At 42.7% G+C, this 26,631-nt stretch overlaps 1 protein-coding gene across 5 annotated transcripts in view; it reads left to right on the plus strand.

The window, feature by feature from the left end:
• The first annotated feature begins 332 nt into the window (after positions 1-332).
• Positions 333-26,631, plus strand: part of ZNF608 (zinc finger protein 608) — a 117,522-nt gene continuing 91,223 nt past the window's right edge. For 2 of the 5 annotated variants that reach the window (XM_060280130.1, XM_060280132.1), the window contains exon 1: positions 1,510-4,877. In XM_060280130.1, coding sequence (XP_060136113.1) covers positions 4,005-4,877 — 873 coding nt within the window. In that variant the 5' untranslated portion in view covers positions 1,510-4,004. Of the gene's footprint in view, positions 741-1,509; positions 4,878-26,631 lie in introns of those variants that run through there. The other 3 variants (XM_035099526.2, XM_060280131.1, XM_035099527.2) reach the window with 3 other exon arrangements.

Genomic DNA, 26,631 nt, shown 5'->3' on the forward strand with positions numbered 1-26,631 from the left:
CTTCCCTGCAGGAGACACGGCTTGTGCTTCTCCTCACCCGCTTCGCTGCTCCTTTAATTTAAATAAAATGTATAGGCTAATGCCGTAATTGAAATGGGAAACATGATTTGTATCTTGCTGTAGCAGGAGGCTGCCTACTGGAGCCCCCAGCGCAGCCGGGCGATTGCAAAATACAAGGCTTTTTCTATGTGTGTGTGTGAGTGCGCGCGTGCATTTCTCACCCCCCCTCCGGCAGCCGAGAGGAGCAGCTGTCCAATCAGAGAGCCCGGTTTCATAAAAGCTGGCCTCTGATTGGACGGATGGGAAAGGGCATTGGGAACAAAGAAAAGTCCCTTTTCAGGTACAGAGTCTATGCTTGCTTCACACTCTTTGCCTTCTCTGCAGTTCTGATTTCTGCTGCTCGCTATTTGCAGCTGAGCTGGTTAGTGTACTGTGCTCTCTCTCTCTCTCATGTGTGCATGGCGAGAGGCTGTGTGTTTTACAGGAATTTTTGTTTTTATTTTTAATTAAAAATCCTCTTTTATTTTAAAGGTCCATGACATCTGGTGCTGTTTTCTTCCAACAAACACAACAAAAAAAACCAAAACCCATAAATCTTGTTGAAGAAATCTAGCCTCTCTCTCTTCTTCTTCTTCTTTTTTTTTAAATGTTTTTTTCCTCCCAACATAAAAATCGGCTGCAACAAAAACACACTCAATGCAGTTGTAGAAGGAAAAGGTCAACTCGATTCAATACAGACCGTAAGTACGGCTGCGTGGTGTCTCTATATAGCACTTTAGAGGTGATATATATAAACATATATTTATATTTATATATATTCATATGAAAGGGGAGTGAGTGTTAAGAAATGTGTGCAACCTGGTGTATTCGGGCTTGGAAATAAAAATCCACGATCACAGTGAGGAATATTTAGGAGAGGGCTGAAAGCGTCGCAGAAATCATCCTTAACGTGCACTGGAGGGGAGGGATCGCGTTAAATATATTACCTTTTTTATTGGAGGGGGGGTTACTGACCAAACAGGGAGAATAAAAATTGACATAATTATGGACCTTGCCTGTTATTCACACCTTCCCACCTCCAAAAAAAGGAAGAAGATCGGGGAGAGTGTGTGTTAAAATATAGAACAAGCTATTTTTTTTGGGGGGGGAGGAGATGTCCTTCTGTCACACCGGAACAAATGTTTGCAATGCTTACAACCCGGACAGCCCTTGTGCTTTTGGCGCAGTGAGCAAGTAAAAAAAAAAAGCCGCCTCTTCCCACCTCCTCCCGTGTAAAAAAACAAAAACCAAATAAATAAAAATGCAGCCCTTTCCCCCCCCCCAAACTGCCATGGCCCAATAGAGACCCGCAAAGTGGTTTGTTGAGCTGGCATTTTATTACAATGAAATGAAACAGATCGCCGTGCAAAGGACCCTCCCCATCTTTTGCAGCATTTCGGGCTTCGTACCTGGAAGCTGTGCCAGCCCTCGAGGGAAGGGAGAGAAAAATAGACCTTATTTCCAACCCCCCCCCCCCACCGCATTTCTTTCCTTTTAAAGACCAGATCAGTATTTTCTTGATACGGTTGTCACCCTTTTTTTTTTGTTCTCACGACGACCAATTGAGTCCTTGATCCTCACGTGATGTGAAAAGCTTGAACTGTAACAAAATCGCTCCTTTTAGGTGGTTGGTAGGTTCCTTCTCCCGCGCCCATCCCCCGCTCTCCCGCGCCCTCCTCCTTCCTGCCTGCTGCGTTCTTTCCTTCCTTCCTTCTTTCTTTCTCGCCTGCCTCTCTCTTCCCCCTCCCCCTCCCCGAACATACATTTCTCCGCGATGCAACGCTCCGCTTTCCAATCTCCCCGCAATTCATTACAGCTTTTAGCTTTCCAAGCGCCAGCTAATTAAAAATACCCAGCCAAGGCGAGGAGGAAGAGAGGAATAAATGAAAAAGATGAACTAGGGTTTGCTGGAACGATTGAGAAAAAAACACCCCTCTGTCCTGAAAACAAGGTCGCCCATTTTATATCTTTGGACTCTTAATTACTGAATTACCCACCACATGACTTAACTCCTGCAAACACCAAAACCCTGAAAAGCATTTGCGATTCGATCCCACCCCCCTTAAACTTTAAATGGTGGGAATATTTTGCTTCCTTTTTTGTGTGTGCAAAGGCTCCCTTGCATCTGCACTCCAACCAAATCTTCTGATAACTGGTTTATCAGGCTCTGCTTTTATTCCCTCCCTTTTCCTCTTCTTTCCCTCCCCCCTTCCTTCTCTCTCTCTCTCTCTCCCTCCCTCTTTCCCCCTCAAGTTAGTTCAAGAAGTCAGATCTGTCAGGACGGGAGTGGGGGGGGGGAGAATGCCACTTCCCGACTAACAGGCGGAATCCAGCCCAGATTTTCAGTCCTCTCTTTGCCCCCCCTCCCTCTCTTTCACTAATTTCCCCCGATGTTAGCACATTCTGCCTTGTAACAACCCGGACGCCTGTAGGTTTCTTTCATGGGATCATTACTTACTGATCAGGATGGCTGCAGAATCTGGAACTGAAGACGGGATGTGAACTTGGAGGAAAACATTTTGCAACCTTTTTATTTTTTTTTTGCTACAATCACATCATCTTGGTGCTTTGCTCGAGCAAGGGAGGGGAGAAAAGGATTTTTCTTTTTTTTTCTTTTTTCTGGGGTGCTTGAGGCTTCTGGTGTTGTGAATGTGAAATGCTATCTTGCAAGCCTGTGAAGTTGTGAGCAACCAAATATTTTAAGAAGGAAAAAAACCAAATCTCCAAAGAAGGGGGTGGTAGGGTTTTTTTTGTGTGTGTGTGTGCGAGGGGGGGGGGAAAAGGACCTCTGTTTTCCCCCTCATTGCCAAAGTGGAAATATGTTCCTCGACGATTACTCTGGCAGAAATGTTATAGTTTGGGTTCTTCTACTTGAGCACTTGCTCTTTTAAGCAAAATGAAATGGGGGAGCTGACTTTTTTGCTGAGACCAGTGAGGAGAGAATTTTGATTTGCTGGCTTATTTTTTTTTAAATAAAAAAATGATAAAGGATTAAAGGTAAGCAATGTACGTAATATGTATGTAAATATTTGGACACTCAGCCATTGGAAATGGGCAGATTCCTTTGAAAATAATTTTAGCTAAGCTGTGTCAAACACACACTCATTTGCGGTTAGAGGCCGCCTTGGAAGTAGATCATTTAAAGTGTATGTCTTAATCAGTTTCCTGTACAGTCAGTAATACTATATTTAACAGATGGGGCTCTAGGTGACCTAAGACGACATTAGGACCACTTTTAGAAATGTTATCTTCTGTGCATTTTAAATAGAAGTGGTGCATTCACCTTCCCTCAGATAAACAAAAAAATGCTAAAATGAATATGCACTTTCATTGGCTCTTTTTGTGTGTGTCAGTAACCTCCTCCGTCCCCGCCTCCCTCACAGAAACAAGATAATCTAATCTAGAGAAAAGTCACAAAACTTGAAGGGGGTTGGTTTAAAATAGCAATTTTTTTGGAATGCATTTTGGGAGGGGAGCTGCTCTCTCTCTTTGTGCCTAAGTGATCCAGAATCACATTCACAGCTTGGTATTTTCTCTCTTTTTTTGTGGATTTAAAACTGTCAACTTAAAAGGGTGTTTTTTTTTGCTGTGGTTTTTTTTTGTACATGATGTTTTAAAGATTGATCTTGGATATGGGCTGCAACACTAGGGAAGATGCTCATTATCAAAGGCTTCAGTTTATCAGGCCTCTTAAAAATTAATATATGGAGTGTCTTTTCTGTCTCCCTTGCCTCTATATTTTTAATTTTGTTATATTCTGGTAACACCCAGCCAAGAAATATTCGACTTTTCCCCTTCCTCGCAGGAAAAGGTCGACCTGGACTTCAGGGTATATACCCAAATATACCTGGGGAAGGAAGGCGAGAAGAATTACATTTTAAAAGGGCCCACGGAGATAAACGAATGTGTCCTCATCTCCAAAGGAAAGTTCGTCTGATTTTTACTCAAGGGGTCTCGTCTTCAGGATGTCATTGAACACTTCCGCTGCTGGCAAAGGTGTGGATCCAAACACGGTTGATGCTTATGACAGTGGTGATGACTGGGAAATTGGGGTTGGGAATTTAATAATCGATTTGGATGCCGATTTGGAGAAGGACAGACAGAAATTGGAGATGAATAATTCATCGAGTTCCAAGGATTGTGGGGGTCTTGCTTCCAGTGGGGTTAGCGCTACCTCCGCCTTAGCCGATGGCCTAAAATTTGCTTCCGTTCAGCCCCCCGCCCCGCAGGGGAATTCTTCCCACAAAGAAACGAGCAAATCAAAAGTGAAAAGGAGTAAAACTTCGAAGGATGCTAGTAAATCTCTGCCTTCTTCTGCCTTGTATGGGATTCCTGAAATCGGCAGCGCTGGCAAGAGGCAGGAAGCCCAAGGGCGCTCAGGCGAGGCGGCTGGCATGAATTCAGCGCTGGGTCAAAGTGTGAGCGGCAACTCAAATGGCAACAACAACAACACCAGCAACAGCAGCAGCAACAACAGCGCTATTGCCTCCTGTGGGAAAAATAATAAAGAGGAGAAACCAGGTAAAGCCCAGGGCAGCAGAGGCTCCAAGCGGGATAAGGATGGAGGGAAATCCAGGAAAGACAAGCAACTTGACCTGCAGCAGGGACAGGCCAACAACGGGAGCCAACCTCCCCCTGGGCACTTGTATGGCTTTGGGACCAAGGGAGGTGGCGTTGGGGGCAACAGCCCTTTCAACTACTCCGCCTCTGCCGTGGGGGATGTGAGCAAAGGCGCCCCGGATTCAGGGTTAATGGGGAACTCTCTCTTGGTAAAGAAAGAAGAGGAGGAGGAGGAGGAGGAGAGCCACAGGAGAATCAAGAAGCTGAAAACAGAAAAGGTAGGAACCATGCGCTTTCCCGCCCCTTCCTTGTTGTTTGAGAAAACTTCCCCCAACTCTTGCCTAGCTTCTTGTGCTGTTTGCATATCACCTTTCAAACTCCCTTTCTGGGTTTTCCCCAGCCACCTTTTTTTTTTGCACTCTGGAGTAAATCTTACCTGTTTGCGGTTTGTTTGGGTATTTTTGTTGTTGTTGTTCCTCTGGGGAAAGGTAGCAATGCATTGCGGTTCTTACTAGTTTTGGCTTTGGCATTTGTTAATCTTGCTGTTTGAAATTGTGCGTCTTTTGTGTGTTCTTCACTGCCTGTATCCTACATTCAAAGAAAAAAAAGTTGGTGTCCCTTCTCCCCAGGTGTAGAGAAATTCCTATCCCCACAACAGCAACAAAAGATACAGTGCAGATATTGGAATCTTCTAATGCCATGGGTTTGAAGAATAATCCCAAAGAGTTCCTGGAGTCCCCTGTATTGTATTTTTTTGGGGGGGGGAAGGTGTGGAATAATAAGGTGGAGTCACTGGTGCTCCTACCAAAGCCAGGGAGCCCTACATAATTCAGAAACTGCCATAAGGGGTGCTTTGTCAGCAGGCATGCAGTGTGCGGATAACCAGTTTGGAAGGAGGGCAGTGGGGGAGGGGCCCCCGCACTGTACCCAGATCTATGTGTGCAAAACCCTCTTTTCCAAATATAGGAAAGCATGTTGCCCATTGCCCAGCAGCCTCCTCCTCTTATCTGCATTCTCAAGGAGTTCCTTGGTGTGAGCTGCCTGCTTGTTGAGTCGTTGAAAAATGTGTGTGTGTTTTTCTTCCTCCCCACTGAAGTCTGAAGGATGTTCTCTGCGAAGGATAAATGGCTTTGCATTGTGAAGGGAGGTGGAGGGAACTGGTTTCTCTGGGCTATTGTTATTGCTCACTGGGGCAGCGGTTTGGTGTAAGCAAGGATTGTTCCGCATCGAGAGGACAGAAGGTTCCTTTGTCATCTAGGGAGCTATTGTTGGCTTATAATTAAGAGTCAAATTAATTCTACAGGTTGCTTAAACAAAGGCAACCCCCTCCCCACCCCCCACCCCGTTTGCTCCCCACTCCAGAAACAGCCCTGCTGGGTAATAGCTGGCGGACATGATTGCACATAATCATTCAGACATTATTCCCATTTCAAGTTTCAGAGCTGGAGAACTTTCTGCGCAGAGAGCAGGGAAGTTGTGTACAGGTGTTCAGGGGCACTGGCTGTGTTGGCCAGGTCTGTGGCTCTGGTGCGGCGCATAATTCTCTAGCGAATCCTGTGCTTGTTAATTTCCACCCCCCCACCCCCCCACATCCCTAAGACGTGCTCAAAATGATCTCGCTGTAACAAATGCCTGTTTGATTTTTGCAAATTACAGCTTGGACAAGATCCCATTTGCCTGCAACGTAATCTGCACAACCCCCACCCCCCACCCCGTCTCATATTTAGAGTGTTGAGTTCTGGTTGTGTCCTTCTTCTCCTCTTGCAAACATGGCTCTGAGTGGTCTCTGTGTAATTCTTTCCTAGCTCCAGATGTGTGGGGAGTTTTTTTGGGGGGGGAGGGGGGAGAGAGCAAGACCCAGATTGGTTGACTTCCTAAGGTATAAAGTGCAGCCTGTGTTCTGGGTTAGTGAAATGCTTCTGTTGTGCTCTGAAAGCTGCCTTAAAATCTCAGTTGTTGTTGTTTTATTAACTCAGTACAGTAGGCACTTGCTTTTGTTGCCAATAGCCTTCAAATTGCAGTTCTCTAATCTGCTTTAACTATCTAGATAAATTGCCCTAATCCAGTCTTCACAATGCTTGTGGTTAAGGAGTCAGAGCCATTTGATTGGATTCAGTGGATGCCTGGAATGTGGGAGGTGTTGCCCTTTCCTAACCTCCTTAGCCTTTTAATCTTTCAGCCAAATGTTCACATTCAACAATTTTGTTTAGCTGGCAATCTGAACATTTCAGTATCTCAAAGGCTGCTGTCATGGCAACAAGAGATTAGACAGTGGTGTAGTTTTCTCCCTCCTTCCCACCCCCCTTCTTTCTCCCCCCCCTCCTTGTGTGTGTGTTCCCTTTCATTCCAGTCACACAGGAAATTATATGAGGAATGAATTCATATACAAGCAAAGTACATTTCAGCCAGTGTAATGTAAATGAGGTAATGTGTAAACTAGGAACAAACCTGTCTGGAGGAGCTTTTTTTTGCCAAAGGAGCACTTCTCATTTCAGCACTTGCCTTTATAGAATTGGTGGAGTTTGAATTACCAGTAACACCCACTGCTGTTGGCTCAAACTGACTTTAATGACTTCACTTGTTAGAGCCCTGCAGTGCTGCCCATTGTCTGTCACACTGGTATGTTGGCTTACTGTCTAAAGCATCCCTCAGGTTTTTTTTACTTTGGGGAGAAATTCCTTTCAATCAAATCTTATGTGTCTGAATGTGAAACCTTGCTGCAAAAGGATGTGGCACTCTGTGGTGCTGTTTTCTTTTTCTCCCTCCCCTTTCTCTCTCTCCCTTTTTTAAAAAGATAACCAAGCGTAGTCCTTGCTGAGGAAAAGAAGAAGATATATTTGGGAAATTAAAATCGAATCTTTCCTCTGTCCAAAGATGTAGTAGATACGTGACCAGCACACAAATAGCATCCCTCTTGGACTTGGCATGGATTTTCCAGCAGTGGGTGGCTGAATCAATTTTCCACACTTAAACTGGCATCTCCTTTAAATAGGTTCTCAAATTTATTAATAACTGAATATTCAAAACCTTTGTCTTCTCGTCTGTGACAGCGCTTAGCTCTCTAAAAAGCAACAGCCACAGCGTGGAAAGCCGAGAGCAGATTCCCAAGAGGCATAATTGCTATTTAATTTTAACATTTTGCTTAAAGAGTCTATTTGGGGGTTTGCTTATCCTGTTTCTGTACTGCAGAAAGTCGTGCGAAATCATTGTCAACTGAATCCAGTGTGTGCATTCATCTCTCCTCTTAAGAGATGCCACTCCCTTGATATGTAGGTAGAAGCAAAGTATCTTGGAATTTAAAAAACGTCTGAGGTTACATATTGTGCAAATAAGTAAAACAATGGGAAAGGTTTGAGTGTCTAGTTGTGACAGGTAGGCCAAATACTTATGTCAGGCTTGGAATGTTAAAATCTGGCCCCTTCCATCATTGCCGAATACCAACTGTAGGAAGTTACAGAATGAGTGCCCCTTTCTATTATAGTTTATCCGTTTCTGCTGCTGTTACCCTGTGAAAATTTTAAGTAGCCTGCAAGAACTTCACGTTTGATTTATATGCTGTGTGTGCAATAATTGTTCATTGTGCACGTTTACCAAAATTGGTACAGAGTGTGTATAAAAACACACGCCCTTAGCCTATTAACATGCAGTTGCTAGTGGCTGATTATTGTGGCCAGCTTTTCGCATTTTCTGTACCTTCATGGGACACTTGACACGTTTTTCTTAAGAATATGTTTTGACTCAACGGCCTGGTTAGCACATCATATTAAACCACAGTCAACGTTAAACTATGGTATAATCTGAATCAGCTAATGTACAGTTCTCAAAAGTCGTCCTCTCTTGCTCCTAGAGCAGGCATCCCCAAACTGTGGCCCTCCAGATGTTTTGACCAACAACTCCCATGATCCCTAGCTAACAGGACCAGTGGTTGGGGAAGATGGGAATTGTAGTCCAAAACATCTGGAGGGCCGAAGTTTGGGGATGCCTGTCCTAGAGCAATGAACCACAAGTGGTAGGCAGTGTTTTCTCTCTTCTTACTGCTTGCAGTTTTTTTTTAATGGGGGGGGCAAACCCAAATGCCCAGGTTAGGGCAACACAATGTGCTTGGGGGTCTTGGTTGGGTTGGTACCTCCAAGCACATTGCAGCCATGAGCAAAGCTCTGTGCACACCAGCAGACTTAATGTGATGTGTAAACACTAGCCTATGAGTTTATGAAGATGTGTGTGTTTTAATATGCCGGCTAATGCTGCTGTTTAGGGGCCATTTATTCACTGCCGGGAGAAGCAAAGGGCAGAAAGGTCACTGGTTGTAATTAAGGAACAAAGTCCATTGTTGCTGGACAGCAAACTGTTTTGAAAGCCACATAAGGGATTTAGCTGTTGAAAACATTGATAACTCTTGGGGGCTTCATAATCAGCACTGCTCCGGGTTCTTAATGCTCTATAGCGCTGTCTAGTAGTGTGACGATGTTTTTGGGGGTCTAGGTGAAGAGGTGGTGGCCTTTGGCCGAGGAAAGCTTTCTGTATGAACCCAGTGACCTCTCAGGCCAGATTCATGCTGTATTGAATTCCTCCGCAAGGTTAAAGTAACACTGGAACAATGGAGAGCGACATGCACAAAGTGAAGCATCTAAAGCAGGCATGTCAAACCTGCGGCCCTCCAGATGTTTTGGACTACAATTCCCATCTTCCCCAACCACTGGTCCTGCTAGCTAGGGATCATGGGAGTTGTAGGCCAAAACATCTGGAGGGCCGCAGGTTTGACATGCCTGATCTAAAGGAATGTGGTGGTTGTGGTCCACTTGGTGTGAATGGGGGGGCATGTAAATTTTACACAGAACATTCCTTCATTTACCTTAAAAAAACAACAACAACAACTTCATGAATGCCCAGTAAAAGAAATGAAAGGAATTTTAGGATGTGTTTAGGTTCAGCTTGTTTTGCATGCTTTAATTAGGAGTATATAAATACTTATTTGAGCGAAGAAGCAGTTTATAGCCCAATAAATGAAGCTGCATTTTAAAAGTGCTAAGCAAAACTCTTGTGGAACAACAGAGGTGTTCAATAACCAGATTTCAAGTAACACGCAATGTTACCATCTGTTCCCAGTTTGCAATATAAAAAACCATGAGTTGAACAAACTGAGATTTGCTAACATTCCCCCCCCCCTTTTATTTAAAACATTCACTTGTAACTTTGTAGAAAGGCAGTGAATTTCTAGAATACAAGAAAGCCAGGGACAATGTATGTCCATACGTATATTTCAAACCTCTATACTTTTAAGAAAAGCTTAGTTTTAGTTTATCCCTGAAGAACTGAGAACATTGAATCCGCTCCAGCAGGCGAGCCCAACAAGGGCCAGCTTTTCAAAGATCTCATTATTTAGCAAGTGCTTGAATTATTCTGCCCATTTCCCCCCCCCCAGAGGCAAGAGAGAGGGAAAAAGGAAAACAGGGGAGGGCAGGAGGGAAAAACATTCCCAAAGGATAATTTTAGCAGGTTATTACCAATTACCTAATGGTATACATGATAAAAGTTGAACCTGGTTTGAACAGAGATATCGGATTCTTATCTCATTATACATGATAAGCGATCTTCAGCCATCTCAACCCTTGCTTTTTCATGCAATCCATTTGCAGTCGTTTGCAGTCATCAACAGCTATCAGTCAGTCAATCACCCATTTCCACCACCCTTCTGAGTGATGCCCCCTCCCCATCCCCACCCCTCCCCACCCCTTCTCTACATAAGTGCCTGGAAACTTCCATTTCACTGTATCTGAAGAAGTGTGCATGCACACGAAAGCTCATACCAAAATAAAAACTTAGTTGGTCTTTAAGGTGCTACTGAAGGAATTTTTTTTATGATAAAAGTTGTTCACTGAAATTTCCAGGAAACAGACTCTTTAAGAAAGTTAACTGAAATTGTTGCATTAGGGACAGAAAATCATTTGAAAGACAAAAGCTGAATTTCTGAACTACCGGTATTAGGCAATAGGATTCTTGGCTGCAGACTGTGCACCTTGGGGGAAAAAACATCTTCCTGCCTTTGTTTGAGGTCTGTTATTGAAGCTAATGACTGGTCTTGTGCTGCCTTGAGATAAATGGCATTATCTCTTGAGTAGGCTGACAGGAAACAGACATGTTAATGGTGAAGCTGCGGGGAGGATGTGCTGTAGTTCTGACAAAAGAGTTAAGCGTGGACCCCTGGTTGTGATCATTAACACATAATGCATTTCTGCTTTTCCTGGCAGGTCTGTGATAATTGGAAAGCTACTTTTTCCAACAATCACTTAAGCCCCCAAACGGATCTTCCAGTGGTATATATCTCTGCCTGCAAAAACTTGTGAACCTTTTGTTAGAAAAAGAGGAACACCATTTAAATATCAACAATTACATTCTGATATTTACAGGAGCCTTCAATTTTTTTTTTTGAAATGAACATACTGCGTTGGAGATGAAGCAATAGGTTTTTAGCAGTTGGGAATGGGGCATTATAATATGGCAACGTAAAATGTGATGAGCCAGCTGGCTTGTTATAATCTAGTCTAAAAGCATCAACTGGGTGAGAACCAAGTTGTTGCCACATTGAAAACAAAACACACACGGAAATGTGTGGAAATTACATTGTATTCTGAAGGGGTTAAGGGTTAGGGTACTTGAATTTCATGAAGATAAGACTCTGGAAACTTTTATGGGCAATGCTAGTGGTACAACCCAAAAATCATAAATATTATATAGGCTCAAACTCTTATACTCCGTTTAAAATTCATCTAGATTAATTCCCACTTCTGAATCTGTATTTGAAATAATAACTATTGCTTAGAATTCTCGACTTAAAACTCCACTTGAAACGTTTACACTTTCTTTTTGTTTAACATATGAAAGGACTTTAGTAACAGGAAAAGCAAAAGATTCTTGAAGGATCCCCTTAACACTAGAAAGAGCAATGGCTTTTTTTATTTTTATTATCCTGCTTTGTAATCTCCTCTTTAGAAACTGCTGTTGGAGGTTCAAGTCACTTTCATAGAATCATAGAATTGTAGCGTTGGAAGGGACCCCTAAGGATCATCTGTCGCTTGCAGGGATCGAACCTGCAACCTTGGCGTTACCCAGCACCACGCTCTAGCCAGCTGAGCTATCCAGTCTTGAACACTGCGTGATTGACCAGTAGATCACGATCGACTGGTTGGACATCCCTGCTATATACAATGGTACCTTGGTTTTAGAACAGCTTATTTTCTGAACAACTTGGAAATAGAATGCTGCAAACTCGGAAGTAGGTGATCCAGTTTGTGAACTTTGCCTTGGAAGCAGAACATTTTCCGCTTCCTTTTGAGTGTGTTCTGTTTGTAAATTGAGTTTCCGCTGCTAATCAGAGGCTTCCTGTTGAGTGTCGGCTGTTGAGTGATGTGATATTTGGAGCTTTTGCATTTTTGTTTGTGTGGCTTTTTCGTTTTTTTGACTCTGGCTTGTGACTTCGTTTTTGTGACTGTTTGGAACCCAGTTCAGTTACTGATTGAGTGATTGTGTGACTGCGGAAATGGATAAAAGCCCCCCATCTAAACAATGACTATCATCAGTGCACGTAAGGGAAATTTTTATTTTTTTATTTTTAATCATCTATATTACTGTCCTATTTATTTTATAGTATAGTGCCTTGATTATTCCTTTAATTTACGGATCAATGGTCTCGTTGGATAGTAAAACTCATGTTAAATTGCTGTTTTAGGGGTTGTTTTTTTAAAAGTCTGGAAAGGATTAATCCATTTTGCATTACTTTCTATGGGAAAGCATGCCTTGGTTTTAGAACACTTTGGTTTTGGAACGGACTTTCGGAACGGATTAAGTTTGAGAACTAAGGTACCACTGTATTGCAGCACTTTTGTGAAGCATTTCAACATCACCATTAAACCCATTGTGCACTGCATTCAGGTGAAGAAGCTTTCAGTATGGACAAAATATCTGTGTCAGGCAAAAGGGGCTCATTACCAGAATTTGCTTCCAACCAATTCATTTCTCTGGACAGAGAACATGCAGGCTACAGCAAAGAGTCAGCTTGTGAGATTGCAGAAGAAGTCTTATGCACCAGCACACTGCCATAGCTGCTAAATAATGGACCCTGATGAGCCATGTCAACAGACTGATGCACAAATTCTGACGTATAAGCAGCAATAAAAGTCTACTCTTATATCATTCTTTAAGCCGTGTGACAGCGCATACAGAATGGCAAGTTATACATTTATAGAGCAGTTTCTTAAGTGTTCAGGGCACTTCATATTTATCAATCTCAATAATCCTTATAACTGCAATAGAGGGAAATGTTATTATATTACAGGTGGAGGTCTGTGGCTAAGACATTTCGGCTTGTCTTTAGTCACCCAGTGGCTTGGTTCACACATGACCCTAAACTAGGGTGTCCCAAGCTTGGGTCACCAGCTGTTTTTCGACTACGTCTCCTATCGTCCCTAGCTAGCGGGACGAGTGATCAGGGATGATGGGAATTGTAGTAAAAACAAATGTAGACCCAAGTTTGGGAAACCCTTCCGTAAACCATGGTTAAGTTACTGGGTCAGGGACTGATGACCACATTACACCATGGTTTATTAACCATGGTTTGGTTTAATCATTGATGTGGGACTCAGCTGAAATAGGAACACCCAGTTCATAGTTCATGGTATGAACTCATTGAGCTTACAGCTTTTTAATTGGAATCAAATCTTTTGGGAAGTTGTGTTATACCAAGTCAGACCATCAAGCTCAGTATTGTCTACACCAGGCATGTCAAACTTGCGGCCCTCCAGATGTTTTGGACTACAATTCCCATCTTCCCCAACCACTGGTCCTGCTAGCTAGGGATCATGGGAGTTGTAGGCCAAAACATCTGGAGGGCCGCAAGTTTGACATGCCTGGTCTACACACTGACAGGCACTTGCAGACAAAAGTCTTTCTCAGGTCTATCTGAAGACGTAATGGATTGAAATTGGGACCTTTTGCATACAAAGGATGTGCTCTACCACTGAGCTATGGCCATAGCTGCCAAGTACCCAATTTTCCCCGGGAAACCCCCGTATTTTCTTACCATTTCCCGCTGGTCTCCCGAATGGATTTATATCCCGTAAATTCCCTCGGAAAGCAGCTCCTGCCGGCGGCCATGTTTCTGGTGCTGCTCTGCCTGTGTATGGGCACCAGAAATCGGGCAGCGCCGGCATCGGAAGTCGCTTCTACACATGTCCAGAAATGCGTAGAAGCGACTCCCTATCACTTTCACGTAGGTGCAAATAAATTAAAAACAGACAAACTATAATTTGGCCTAAAACAATATGGTTTGTCCACTTTGAACGTATTGACAAATTATGGCTTGCTTTTAACTCAGAAGTGAGAGGGAAAAGCAGGCGAGGACAGGTCATTCCCAAAGCCCTAAGCTATGGTTTGGCATTACTCAGTGTAGATCTCCTGCACAGTGGATCTTCAGTCAAGGCAACTGAAATAAGCAACTGGAAACTTCAAGAGAAGTCTTCCATTTCCACTTCAGTTGTTTTCTAAATGAAAGTGCATACCAATTAGTAGATGCAACCATTAAAAGACATTGATTTACAACTTGCAAAGTCAACTTTATCTCATTGTGTTTAATATATGGGTCATAAAATCAGTCATGAGAACATACAAGTGTAATCTTTAACGTGTTTGTTTACATGTGGTTGTTGTCTCAGGCTCAGAGCGTTGGACATGGACTAGAGAGGCTTTCAGAAAAGTTTACGTAGAGCTGAAACAATAGTGACCTCTAGTTAGTTATTATCTTGGGAGCTTTTGTTAGGCAAATATTGGGACATTCCCAAACTCTGGTGCAAGGGCAAAATAAGAGCACAAAAAGAGCCTTTCTGCATTAGATGAAAAGTTCATTTAGCTCAGTATTCTGTTCCCCACAATGACCAGTTTGGGGCCTCTGGGACATCTACAAAGCAGGACACGAAGCCATTGTTGTTCCCCAGCATTTCATGCTCAAAGACATTTTATTTAACAACAATACATACAAAACTTTATAGTACAGTGGGACCTTGGTTTAAGAACAGCTTAGTTTATGAACAACTTGGATTAAGAACGCTGCAAGCCTGGAAGTAGACGTTTTCTGTTTTGGTTTGTGAACGTTGCCTTGGAATAATAACATGTTTCGCTTCCTGTTGAGTGTGTTCCATTACTAAATTGAGTCACCCCCTGCTATGGGGAAGCACACATTGGTTTAAGAACCCTTTGGTTTAAGAACGGACTTCCGGAACAGACTAAGTTCGTAAACCAAGGTACCACTGTAATATTAATATTACTATTATTAAAACAAGCAGATGAAAAAATGCATTACTTTCCATCTTTCCTTGGGCTGCTGTAACACAGGTGTAGCTGTTGGGTTTTGGACTCCTCTACAAATATCGAGAATTGCTCTGCTTCTGGGGGAGGGGAACCCAATATTTGACTACTTGAATGTTCACTAGGGGTGTCAATAACCTGTAAAAAGAAGCTCTTTTTACCCCAAGCATTTGATTACTAAAGCAAATAAATAGCGTTTTGGACACTTACTGGCACCATAAATTCAAGTGGATAAAATCAGTGAATTTTTTAAAAAATGATTTTAAAAATGTAATTATAGTCCCTTTCAAAGAGGTGGTAAAGAATGAAATCTGAATCTAATACAAACCTATTAAATTAAACATTTATATTGAGACTAAGAAAGGAAACAGTGGGATGAATGGATGCAATTATTATTATTATTATTGTTGTTGTTGTTGTTGTTGTTACCCTGCCCATCTGGCTGGGTTTCCCCAGCCACTCTGGGCGGCTCCCAACAGAATATTAAAAACACAATAAAACATGAAACATTAAAAACTTCTGTAAACAGGGCTGCCTTCAGATCTACCCGTGATCTACCCGTTGGATTGACCAAGTTGTTGAGCTTTATTTTTTTGGGGGGGGGGGAGGAACAGGATCTCGCGACCGACCATGGACGCCCCACAATTGACCAGTAGTTCACGATCGACCACTTGGACATCCCTGTGTTAGACAGAAATATAATCTTTCTAGTAGCACCATGTTTGGAATTTTGTGCTGTGTTGCGTGTGGAAGTACACTTGAAGATGGTCACTCTGGAAGCTACATTTAGCACGGAAAATGACAGCAAGGTTACTAACTGGGACTAAATGCATCTTGCCAGTCTGAAATTTCTGTACTGTCTGTTTCAAGGCCCATTTCAAGATTCTGCTTTTAACTTTTGAAGCCCTAAAGGGCTTCGGAGCATCAAGGGCTACCCCTGACTATAGACATCTCCCTGGGTAATAATAGGATCCTCCTCAGAGGTAATTCTATGGGCCTATGTGTCATCTAAGTTAGGCAAGGTGGAATAGTGTATTTTCTTTGAGGAAACTTGTTGACTTTAGGTTTCTAGAAATATGCGTATATCCAGCTTTTCGAAAGTTATTCTGTCGTTGCTTTCTATTATGATGGTATATTACTATTAGTAGTATTTTAAATGTAAACAACTTACAGAGGTTATATGGCCAGATGGGCAGGGTATAACTAATAATAATAATAAGTGTATAAATACATTGAATGCATGAGCAAAAATTGCAGATTAATTTCTTTGGTTGTATAAAAACTCTGCTTAGTTGCAAGCTAATGCATTGTAATGGCATATACGGTAATGAGAGTATTGCATGATTATTTTTTTTTTTTGTGAATTTCTAAATTGAAACCTTGATTTTAAATCCGTGATTGAAACCGGTTTTCTCTCTCTCTCGGTGATTGAAACCGATTCCCTTGATTGAAATGAGCGCTCATTGCCATAAATTTATATTTTATTCAGGTTTACGCTTCTGCCCATTATTTGCACAGTGTTAGTTTAAAACAGATGCCAATCATAAACAGTTATTATTTTGAATTAGATGCGTCCTTTAATATAACTAATGGAAAACCAGTAGTTCTGTAAAGCCATCAATTGCTACTTAAACATATAGGAAAGCCAGTTTAAATCAGCTCCTTTTTCTTTTGCTGACTTGTTTTTCCTAATTGCTGGGCTTGGAAGAAAGCACTTTAGATTTGAATGCAGGGCTGTAAATCTATTCCCAGTGACTTGAAAGACGTTTGGTTTGTAATTTTGAGTTGGAAGGCTATTCAGGAGGTGGGAGTTAGCACTTCTCTCCTGCATCCAAACCTATATTGAGTTTTACTCAAAATAGGTTTGTCAATGGAAGAGTGAGATTGTGTGGTGTTGTGAAGTATAAAAGCTGACTTAGGAACAAAGGCTGTTCATACCATACCCATAATTCTGGTGCCTCTTGGTTGATTCCCATAACTAGATGCCTCCCATCTCATGATGAACTCCACATGGAGACGAGTTTGGGCAATGGTCCAAGTGGCACTCAGACGGAGCGTTTGGCAAGCCTCAGAAATCAGGCATGCGGAGCTCGTGTCAGCTTGCGGTACGCATATGGAGTTAGACACATCTTGCAACCTATTTTGACACGCAGCTGGTTGAGAGATGGCTTGAGAGAGAAGCCCTGTAGACAGGAAATAAATGGCTGTGGGATCCCACATTGAGCCTTCTCAATAAATGTGAGATGGATTTAATCCAGGAGTAGGTAATACGATGCGCTTCAGATGGTTTGGACTTGAAGATCCCTTTAGCCAGCGTGGTAACTGCTCAGGAATTATAAAATTTTAGCGTTGGAAGCGACCACAAGAGCCATCCCGTCCAGCCCCCTGCAGTGCAGGAATCTTTTGCCCAATGTGGGGCTCGAACCCACGATTCTGAGATCAAGAGTTTCATGCTTTACCAACTGAGCTATCATGCTGGATGGGATACTCTATCTCTGATATAATCTGTTGACCACACCTGATTGGGTCCTCTTGGTTTTAATATGTGTCCTTGTATATAATCATCTCACATTTTCAGCATAGAAACAGTTTAAGCATTTAAGCATCAGTAACAAGGGCTGGGGAGGTCTGAATACCAATCCCACTCACTGGGTGACCTATAGCCAGTCTCTGTAGTTGTAGATAAGCAGGACAACAACCATGTACTGTATGTAATTCTGAGTTCCTACAAGGAAGGGTGCGATTAAAATAAAATAACAGGTGTCTCTAATTTTCACTAGTAGATTGACAGTAGCAATGAATAAAGGATAACTTGAACCAAGTCTTCTGTTTCTAAGGATAGTAAAGGTAAAGGGACCCCTGACCATTAGGTCCAGTCGTGACCGGAGATGAGCGCGCAACCCCAGAGTTTCTAAGGATAATTCTTTGCAAATCATTTTACTAGGTGCATTGGGGAGGATTGCAGGCAAATTACTGAAAATACTCATCCTGGGTTTTTTTTTTTACCATCTATTCCCCCTGTTTTGTTCTCCATATGAATGGTGTTTGCTTTAAAGATCCTTGCCAACTATGTGTTCCTGCCTCCTGGGAATCTTCATTGTCAGCTAGTAACATGAAGGAAATGGTCCACAGGGATGCTTAAGCCTATTCCGCATGAATCCAGTTTAAAGTAATGTATATATATATTAAAGGAGAATCTATTTATTTTGTTTTGCTTGGTAGTTTTAGAAAGCTGATATTTAAGTTGTAGAATTGGCTCATGTTAAGCAGGAAGCAGATGGCATTGTGCCACAAAGTATAATTTTACTTAAAAAGAACTTTAAAGGTTTTGATGTTTTTCTTTTCCCTCTTATTTCCCCGATGGCTTCTTTTTATTGAAGGGTAACTTGAGGAGACCTGGTAGCAATTTTATTGCCTTCCCATGACAGCTTCAAATAATAGCATGGTCTTTGGTTGCCAGTCAATTTTTATACCAGTCAGCTTGATTCTGGTTTTTATCATGTCGCAATAGACTATTAAAAGTATATGCAAGTAGGTTTCTTGAAGAATCTGACTGTATTTTTACGCTTCTGTTAGCAACAGAAGACTAAGCTCTTCCACTGGCCTTCTTTTGTCCCTTTGATTAAAGTAAACACATGGGTTTTTAAAAGACGAGTTTCCCCCTAGGTGGTTTTCTTAGAACATCTGGTGTCACTAGCAGTTCATGGTACATTTTTCATTTGTACATCCTCGTATTAGTTATTGATTTCATCTCTCTCTCTCTCTTTTAAAAGAACCTTATTATTAGTCACTTCTTAGAAACTGCTTCTATTTTCTCCAGCTACATTAGGCAGCTATATCATGAGGAGGAAATGCCATGCCTCATCCCTAAGAATTTAATAAATTTGCTTTTTCCTTTACCTCGGGGTTGTAGGAAAAGTAAAACACGCACAACCTATTTATAACCTCCTTTCAAAATATACCTCTTTCGGATTTGATATCACCTTCTTGGCTGCTTTGCACGGGTGACTCATATTTAAAGCAATAATGTTTCAACAGGAAAGTTTGGGTTTTTAAGTTTTGTCTTTGATGTAAAATGTTTGTTGACATTCAGCTTGCCACAATCCATGTATAATGCAATCAAATCCAGTAGCTTTACTGTAGTCTCTTAACAGCATTACTTGTACGTCTATGTGGTTTATGTGCTATTTCTTTCCTTTTGAGATAAGAGAGAGAAACAAGTTTATCTCTTTGATGGAAGGAGCAAAAAGTAATCCAGCTTTGGCATCCTCATTCTGGTGGGAGTGTTCCAAGGCGAGTCCTTCGGGACGTTTTGTTCTTTTTAAAATGCACACACAGAAAAGCTCCCGTAGAATATATTGACAAGTGGCTACTTCTTGCCCTTAATTACAGTTACTTGACGTACACTTGGACGAGGAATGCAATTCATATTTTCAGAAAGTGTGGTATCAGCCATATATACCTCCTAAATTACAAAGGAGAAAACTCAAATTGTGGTGGTATTCTAATATAATGGCCCGTCTTTCCAATGGAGCAGTCCTACTAGCCATCCATGGAAACAGGATAGACTTGCAGTGCAGATCTAGAATAACAAGACTGTTCTTTTTAAAGAGAGCAGACCATAACCAATGTATGCGTCTCCCTCTTCCTAGAAATCTGCATGAAGCACCCTATTCAGCATGGTGTATGTTAGCGGGTATACTGCTCCTGTTGTTCTCTGGCTCAGAAAGCCTCCATCTTCTTTGTGTGGTCTCCTGCCAGTCTGGTTTTTTTCAATTCAGTATTCTACTGAGACTGCTTTGTATAAACTCTGCAACGACCTTCTGTATCAGTCTTCACCAACCTGGAATTCTCCAGATGTTTCGGACTACCAACTCCCACCGACGCCAGCCAGCATGGGGGGCTGTGCATAATGCTTCCGTGTAAAGGGATTTCTTTATTCAGCCGCGCAACTCAAGCTCTCTGCCCAACATAATTGAGCTCTGTATCCCAGTGTTCCTTTAGACTTTGCCTTTGGATGGCAATTGCTTCTATCTTGTGCCACCCCTTGACATTGTCCACATCAGGACATGTGCAGAACCGATTTCCGGTGCCACTCTGCCCATGTCTGGGCACCGGAAATCGGGCAGAGCTGGCACTGGAAGTTGCTTTTGCGCATGTCTGGACATGTGCAGAAGCGACTTCCGGTGCCGCACTGCTGCTGATCCCTTATTTTCCAATCTGGAAGTTGACAGCTATGACTAGGACCTAGGAGGCCAGGGTTCATATTCCCTCTCAGTCATGAAGCTCACAGGATGACTTTGGTCCAGTCACAGCCTCTTAACCTATCTTGTAAGGTCGTGAACCATGTACTCCTTGGGAAGAAAAGGTGGGAGATAAATGCAGAAAATAATCCCTTCTGTTTACCTGCTTAAGAAAGCTGGAGGGGCCAGCCAAATGGAGATGTCAGTCACCAATCTGGCAACCAGAGATCTCCATGTGGTCGCAATTCGATCCACGCCAGTCTCGAAATGCACTGGGTGCCTGGCTAATTTTGAACACTGTTGGCTACCAAGACTTCAACTTGTTGGGTCAGGCTCGGTATTTGGCTGGGGCCTGATATTCTCCACAGTCTGTGTTGTATCTCCTTCATCTTTTATTTCTCAGTTAAAGGGATGCAACTCATTTTTCCAGATTATATTTTGTCAAAGGAAGGTAGCATGTACAGTGGTACCTCTGGATAATAATAATAATAATTTGTTATTATTTATACCTCGCCCACCTGGCTGGGTTTCCCCAGCCACTCTGGGCGGCTTCCAACAGACATTAAAATACAATAATCTATTAAACATTTAAAGCTTCCCTAATCAGGTTCCTTTCTGGAGCCCCATTAGCATCCAGCGGAGTACGCAACCCGTGTCAGCGCTTCTGCACATGTGCGGGTTGCGATTTGGCGCTTCTGCGCATGCGCACGACGTCATTTGACGCTCCTGCGCATGCGCGAACTGCCGAACCTGGAAATAGCCCATTCTGTTACTCCCGGGTTCGGCGCGTTCGTAACCCGTGTTGTACGCAACCCGCAGCATTCGTATCCAGGGGTACGACTGTAAACTTTGTGGCCTGCAGTCTCAGTTCCTGAAGGCAGCGTGCTTCGTAAACCTTATAATATTCATGCAGAATTTCCTTGCCTCATTCCATGCTGACTGTTTGCTTTGAAACAAGCAGCTGGGGCTAAGTACTTGCTTTGTAGAAGTCATGTGCCTGAAGCTGGCATCATGCATCATCTAGTCACAGATGGCCTGTTTGGACTGTCTGTTACTAGCAATGTCCTTTTTTTTTTACCCTCTCTGGCAACATAACCTTGAGAAATATATACTGGTCATTTTCCTTGGTTTTCTATCTCTTTATAACCCTGAATGGTAGCTGTGGAAATAGTTCTAGAACAAACCTGCATGAGTAAATACTCCTCACCATGAAAAAAAGGATGCAGAAAGGGCCTTAAATTAATAATTTGACTGATTATTACTCTAACAGATCAGGTTATGTGGGCTTTTTATATATGCAGCATAAATAGCTGCTTTGCATTTTTATACTTCCCTTCTCCGCCTCCGCTGAAAATAATAGTTTCATAGCTGTATGCTGTTATTGCTGAGATATGACTGAGGGAACTACATTCAGTACAGTGGAGCACATTCATTTTCATCTAGTACCCGTTTATTGCCTTGAGCACTGTAAATCTGTCAGCTCTTCACGATTCTTTCACCTCTTTCTTCATTTGCTCCAGCTTCTAGTTTGACAATGTTCCCCTGAGGCAGAATTCTAATCTGCTTCCAATTAGTTGCAAAATGTGACTGAAATTTCCACATTACGACTGCTGTTTTACTTGCACGAACACATCTAGAAACAAATTAATGCTCTTGAATATTTATTTTCTGAGCCCTTGGATTTACTTTCAGGAGGGAAATTGCCAAATGTTTTCAAGTGATGTTCGAAGGGCTACATTTTTTGGCTCACATTCGAATATTTACCACAGGTTTAAAATGGAAATGCTGTTTGACTTTTTTTAAAAAAATAATCCTATGAGTAAAATATTTTCGGCATCCTGAGGTTACTGAAAAGCTTTTACGGATGGGGACATTTTATACCCCCCCTTTTTTTTGCTGAGCTGTTGGAAAAACATGCATCCTCTTTGCAGAAACATCTTTGCGCCTCTTCGACAACATGTATTCATATTCATTGTATTTTTTATATACAATGGTCGGAATCCAAAGCTCTATTTCCTGTGCAGGACCTGGTCCCCCCACAAAAGTGCGCTTTTCTGAGTGGTATTCAATTCCATGTGTGATAATTTGCAGCAGAAAGAGGGAACTGGGAACCTCCTTCATGCCCAAATGGAAGCTTCTTAGGAAAGCAAACGAAACTCTAAGGATCTCAACAAATGTGTTCATTACATGTGTTTTTATCAGGCATTGGCAATTTCCCATAGTGAACCATAGTGCAAGGGAGAGGAACTATGACTTTTATTACTATGATAATATCAAATCTATCCACAACTTTATGGATAGTTGGTGCTATGCTGTGTAGAATCCAAGACCTGGAGATTCAGTGAACTGGGATTCAATATCCCTTTTTCCTGTAGAGTATGCATGAAGGGGGGAAAGCATGGTGTACTGTTTCGTAAAGTTTTCCCCGTACCACTACCATAATGGCAGTAAGATGGTAGATTTGTTACTGCAGCTCCATGTTTATTTCCTTATTGGCTCTTATAGCTTACAAATGAGCCCTTCAGCAACATGGCTATTAGGGAGGCGTGCCATATACACTGTGATACAGAAAACTTGAATTCATTGCATCTCTCTCTATCTCTCTCTCTCTCCTAGCTGGCCCGGCCACGCGTTGCTGTGGGTTTTTGTGTTAAATGGACCCTTTTCTGTTAAATGGACCTTCAGAGTCTCCCTTTAGAGCCCCCTCACCTGCCCTGTCCCAACCCTGACTCCCCTACTGTAAGTTTCAAAAATAAGACTCCCCCCCATGGCTATGTGTTTCCTCCCTCCCTTTGTTGTGCCTCATCCCTGTGATTCCCCCACCCTGTGAAAGGCCCATATTCTGTTTGTTTTTGCCTGTGGCCTACTGGGCAATGTTGCGGCCCACTCATTTTTCCCTGTCCCAACCCACCCCCCACTGCTTTGGCTGACTGAGGGTCCTCCCTCTCCCCCATAGCTATGTGTTTCCCCCCTCCCTTTGTTGTGCCTCATCCCTGTGCCCCCCCTCCGTTGTGAAAGGCCCTATTCTGTTTGTTTCCCCATGCTTGGCAATGCTGCAGCCTATTGATAAAGCTGGGCCTTGTTGCTGCAAAAGGACTGTTTTCAGTTGGTTGCTGTGGAATTTTGTGATGTCATCTGGCAGCGCAGCTTTGGAGGCGGCAGTGTGCGATCTGCCTTTCTGTTGGATGCCGCTGGAGTCTTCAGAGCTTCTGGTGGTGACATCTAATTTGGGCGCCACTTTTTGTGTTTAATCATTATTTTTGGTGTGAAAGGTGTGGTTTTTTGGGGGGGAAATTATGCCAGATCCCTCCCTGATGGGCATGGAACGTTGTGGCCAAATTTGTTACATTACGGTTCAGCAGTTACAGAGAAAAGCTGTGACCTCCCCATGCGCAATGCCTACATCTTTATATATATAGATATACTGTATGTATGTATATGTATTCATGGGAAGTAACCATTAGTGAGATGTTTAGCAGCTTGCAAACAGTTGGCTCTGATTGGAGTGACAAGTTTGTGGGAACTGCAGGATTCTAGTTACAGGTAGGTAGCCGTGTTGGTCTGGATCGAAGTAAAATAAAAAAAATTCCTTCAGTAGCACCTTAAAGACCAACTAAGTTTTTATTTTGGTATGAGCTTTCGTGTGCATGCACACTTCTTCAGATACCACAGGATTCTATTTAGTCTAGAGACGGAAGATTGCATTTTTCCTGCATTGTATTAACACAAGTAGCTTATCTGGAGAGAAGATGTGCATTTAGGTATACAGTGGCTAAATTTAAGGGGTGTAAATTTTTCATACAGCTCTGCGAGTTGGCAGATTGATGTCAGCAGCTGTAATAGACTTTAAATAGGCTTGCAGAATTTCATTGAAAGTAAATTGTTGAGGTTGATATTGTTAAGTACCTGTCATTTATAAATGAGATTTCCACCTGTACATTTAGTTATTGGAGTGTCATCAATAATTCTATTATTTATAGACTGGGGGGGGGGGAGAGAGAATTCCAAAAAACAGCAAAAAACAACAACCCTAGACTCACATGGCAGTTGGTATTGCAATACCTTTCCGCCAGAATAGACTTACATTCATGCAGTTGGTGACTATGGAGACAATCTTAGCTTCTGGCAAAGCATTTAATATCACATTCAAAAGTGATCTTGTGGAAACAGAAGATATACTACTAGAAACAAATGAACAGGTGTTTGTTCACTAAACTGTGCCGTGCTTTCATTAAATGTATATCACTCTCTTTTTTTAGGAAAGCTTGAGTTTATTGCTAAGCTGCCCAGCATTGTGAAGTGTTAAGCTAAATTGAAAAGTTTTTAAGGTTCTCATTAAGTTCCTATCCAGGTTTTAAAATGCCTTGTGATTTTTGTGGCATCAAAGTCCGTGGCAGCAACCGGATATGCTGCTATTATATGGTACTAGAGTGTTAACAAATACGTGAGTTAGCCACTGAAGGAATGAAATTGTCAACAATGAACAAACAGTCAAGCTTTTTCCCAAGGAAGTAAGGGGTGAGTTCAGCTTTGAATTTAATTTCCCACAGGACCAAAGGACTTGGAGGTATTATACCGACATTGATGTATTATATCCAGTTATTTTATATTTTCTCCACAGCCCTCCTAACAAAGAGGCAAAGATAGTGCACATCACTTTTTAAAAGCCCCGTGAGGCTTTGCTAGACAGACAACCACAGTTAGGGGTTGACCCAAACAGCAGCAACTGGAGTTTCATAGCTAACTGTAGATTTTCACCTGGGTCTTCCTGCCTCAAGGAGCTCAGCTCTGTTGGTTAAGATGCAGGGGTAGGCAACCTAAGGCCCAGGGTCCGGATGCAGCCCAATCGCCTTCTAAATCTGGCCCGCAGACGGTCCGGGAATCAGCATGTTTTTACATGAGTAGAATGTGTGCTTTGATTTAAAATGCATCTCTGGGTTATTTGTGGGGCCTGCCTGGTGTTTTTACATGAGTAGAATGTGTGCTTTGATTTAAAAAGCATCTCTGGGTTATTTGTAGGGCATAGGAATTTGTTCATCCCCCCCCCAAAAAAAGTCCTGCCCACATGGTCTGAGGGACAGTGGACGGGCCCACGGCTGAAAAAGGTTGCTGACCGCTGGTTAAGAGCATGGTGGTGATAACACCAAGGTTGCATATGGGACAGCTGCATATTCCTGAAATGCAGGGATTTGGGGTAGATGATCCTTCCACTCTATGATTCTAAGTCTAGTAGCCTTGGCTTTATGCCATACTGGAGAATGAGCTCTGGAAAGCTGGAAGGGGCTCCAGGAAGCAGAGCTTTTTAAGGGCAGGGAGCCAGAATGGGAAAAGACAAGGCCGAATCAAGACACAGGAGCTTGAGGGAAGAGTAGGTAGAACTAGGTTGTCCAGATGCAAAAGAGGACGGGCTTCTGCACCTTTAATGGTTGTTTTGAAGAGGGAATTTCAGCAGGCAGAGCTAGCATGACAGACATTCTTGCTTATTGCTAAAGGTGCAGAGGTCCAGCATGACTAAACCACTTCTGGTGCACAGAACACTGTGACGGAAGCCAGAGTGCACGGAAACACTGTTTACCTTCCCGTCCCAGCGGTACCTATTTATCTACTTGCACTGGTGTGCTTTCAACCTGCTAGGTTGGCAGGAGCTGGGACAGAGCAACAGGAGCTCACCCGTTGCGGGGATTTGAACCGCCGACCTTCCGATTGGCAAGCCCAAGAGGCTCAGTGGTTTAGACCAGTGTTTCTCAACCAGTGTGCCTCCAGATGTTTTGGGACTACAACTCCCATCATCCCTAGCTAGCAAGACCAGTGGTCAGGAATGATGGGAGTTGTAGTCCCAAAACATCTGGAGGCACACTGGTTGAGAAACACTGGTTTAGACCACAGTGCCACCTGCGTCCCCCACCTAAAGCCTCTTTATTCCCATGGGCTGGGGGACTGGAATGAAGTATCCTGGAAGATGACATGGCTGAAGGCCATGAAGGAGCACTCCACACTGTGGTTTTAAAACACACACACACACACACACACACACATTCTCTCCCTCTCTCGTCTAGCCAGGGGGCAATACTTGTAGAGCAATAGGCTGTATGCCTCACGGAATGTGGAACTACAGCTGGGAACCAAAGAACAGCCCAACTTGTTCTGTATCCCCAAGGGAGTGCTTACATTTCTCAAATGGAGAAATGTCATATGAGAAGCAAAACGGTGTGTGTGTGTGTGTGTTTCAAAAGCACTTGGAAGGGGAAAAGCACAAACAACCCCATGCTTCTCTCCTAAAGCAGCCCTAAACAAGGTGTGCAGACAGGTGTCACAGATTTAGTTTTGCCAAGTGCCCTTAACCAGCTGAGCAGCAAATCAACATTTTTGCTGGTTTTTTCCTGCCAGGACTCCATATGAACAGCCCAGATGCTTCAAGCGCAGAGCTGAATCC

This window comes from Zootoca vivipara, chromosome 11 (genome assembly GCF_963506605.1).
Source record: "Zootoca vivipara chromosome 11, rZooViv1.1, whole genome shotgun sequence".
NCBI classification, from domain to species: domain Eukaryota; kingdom Metazoa; phylum Chordata; class Lepidosauria; order Squamata; family Lacertidae; genus Zootoca; species Zootoca vivipara.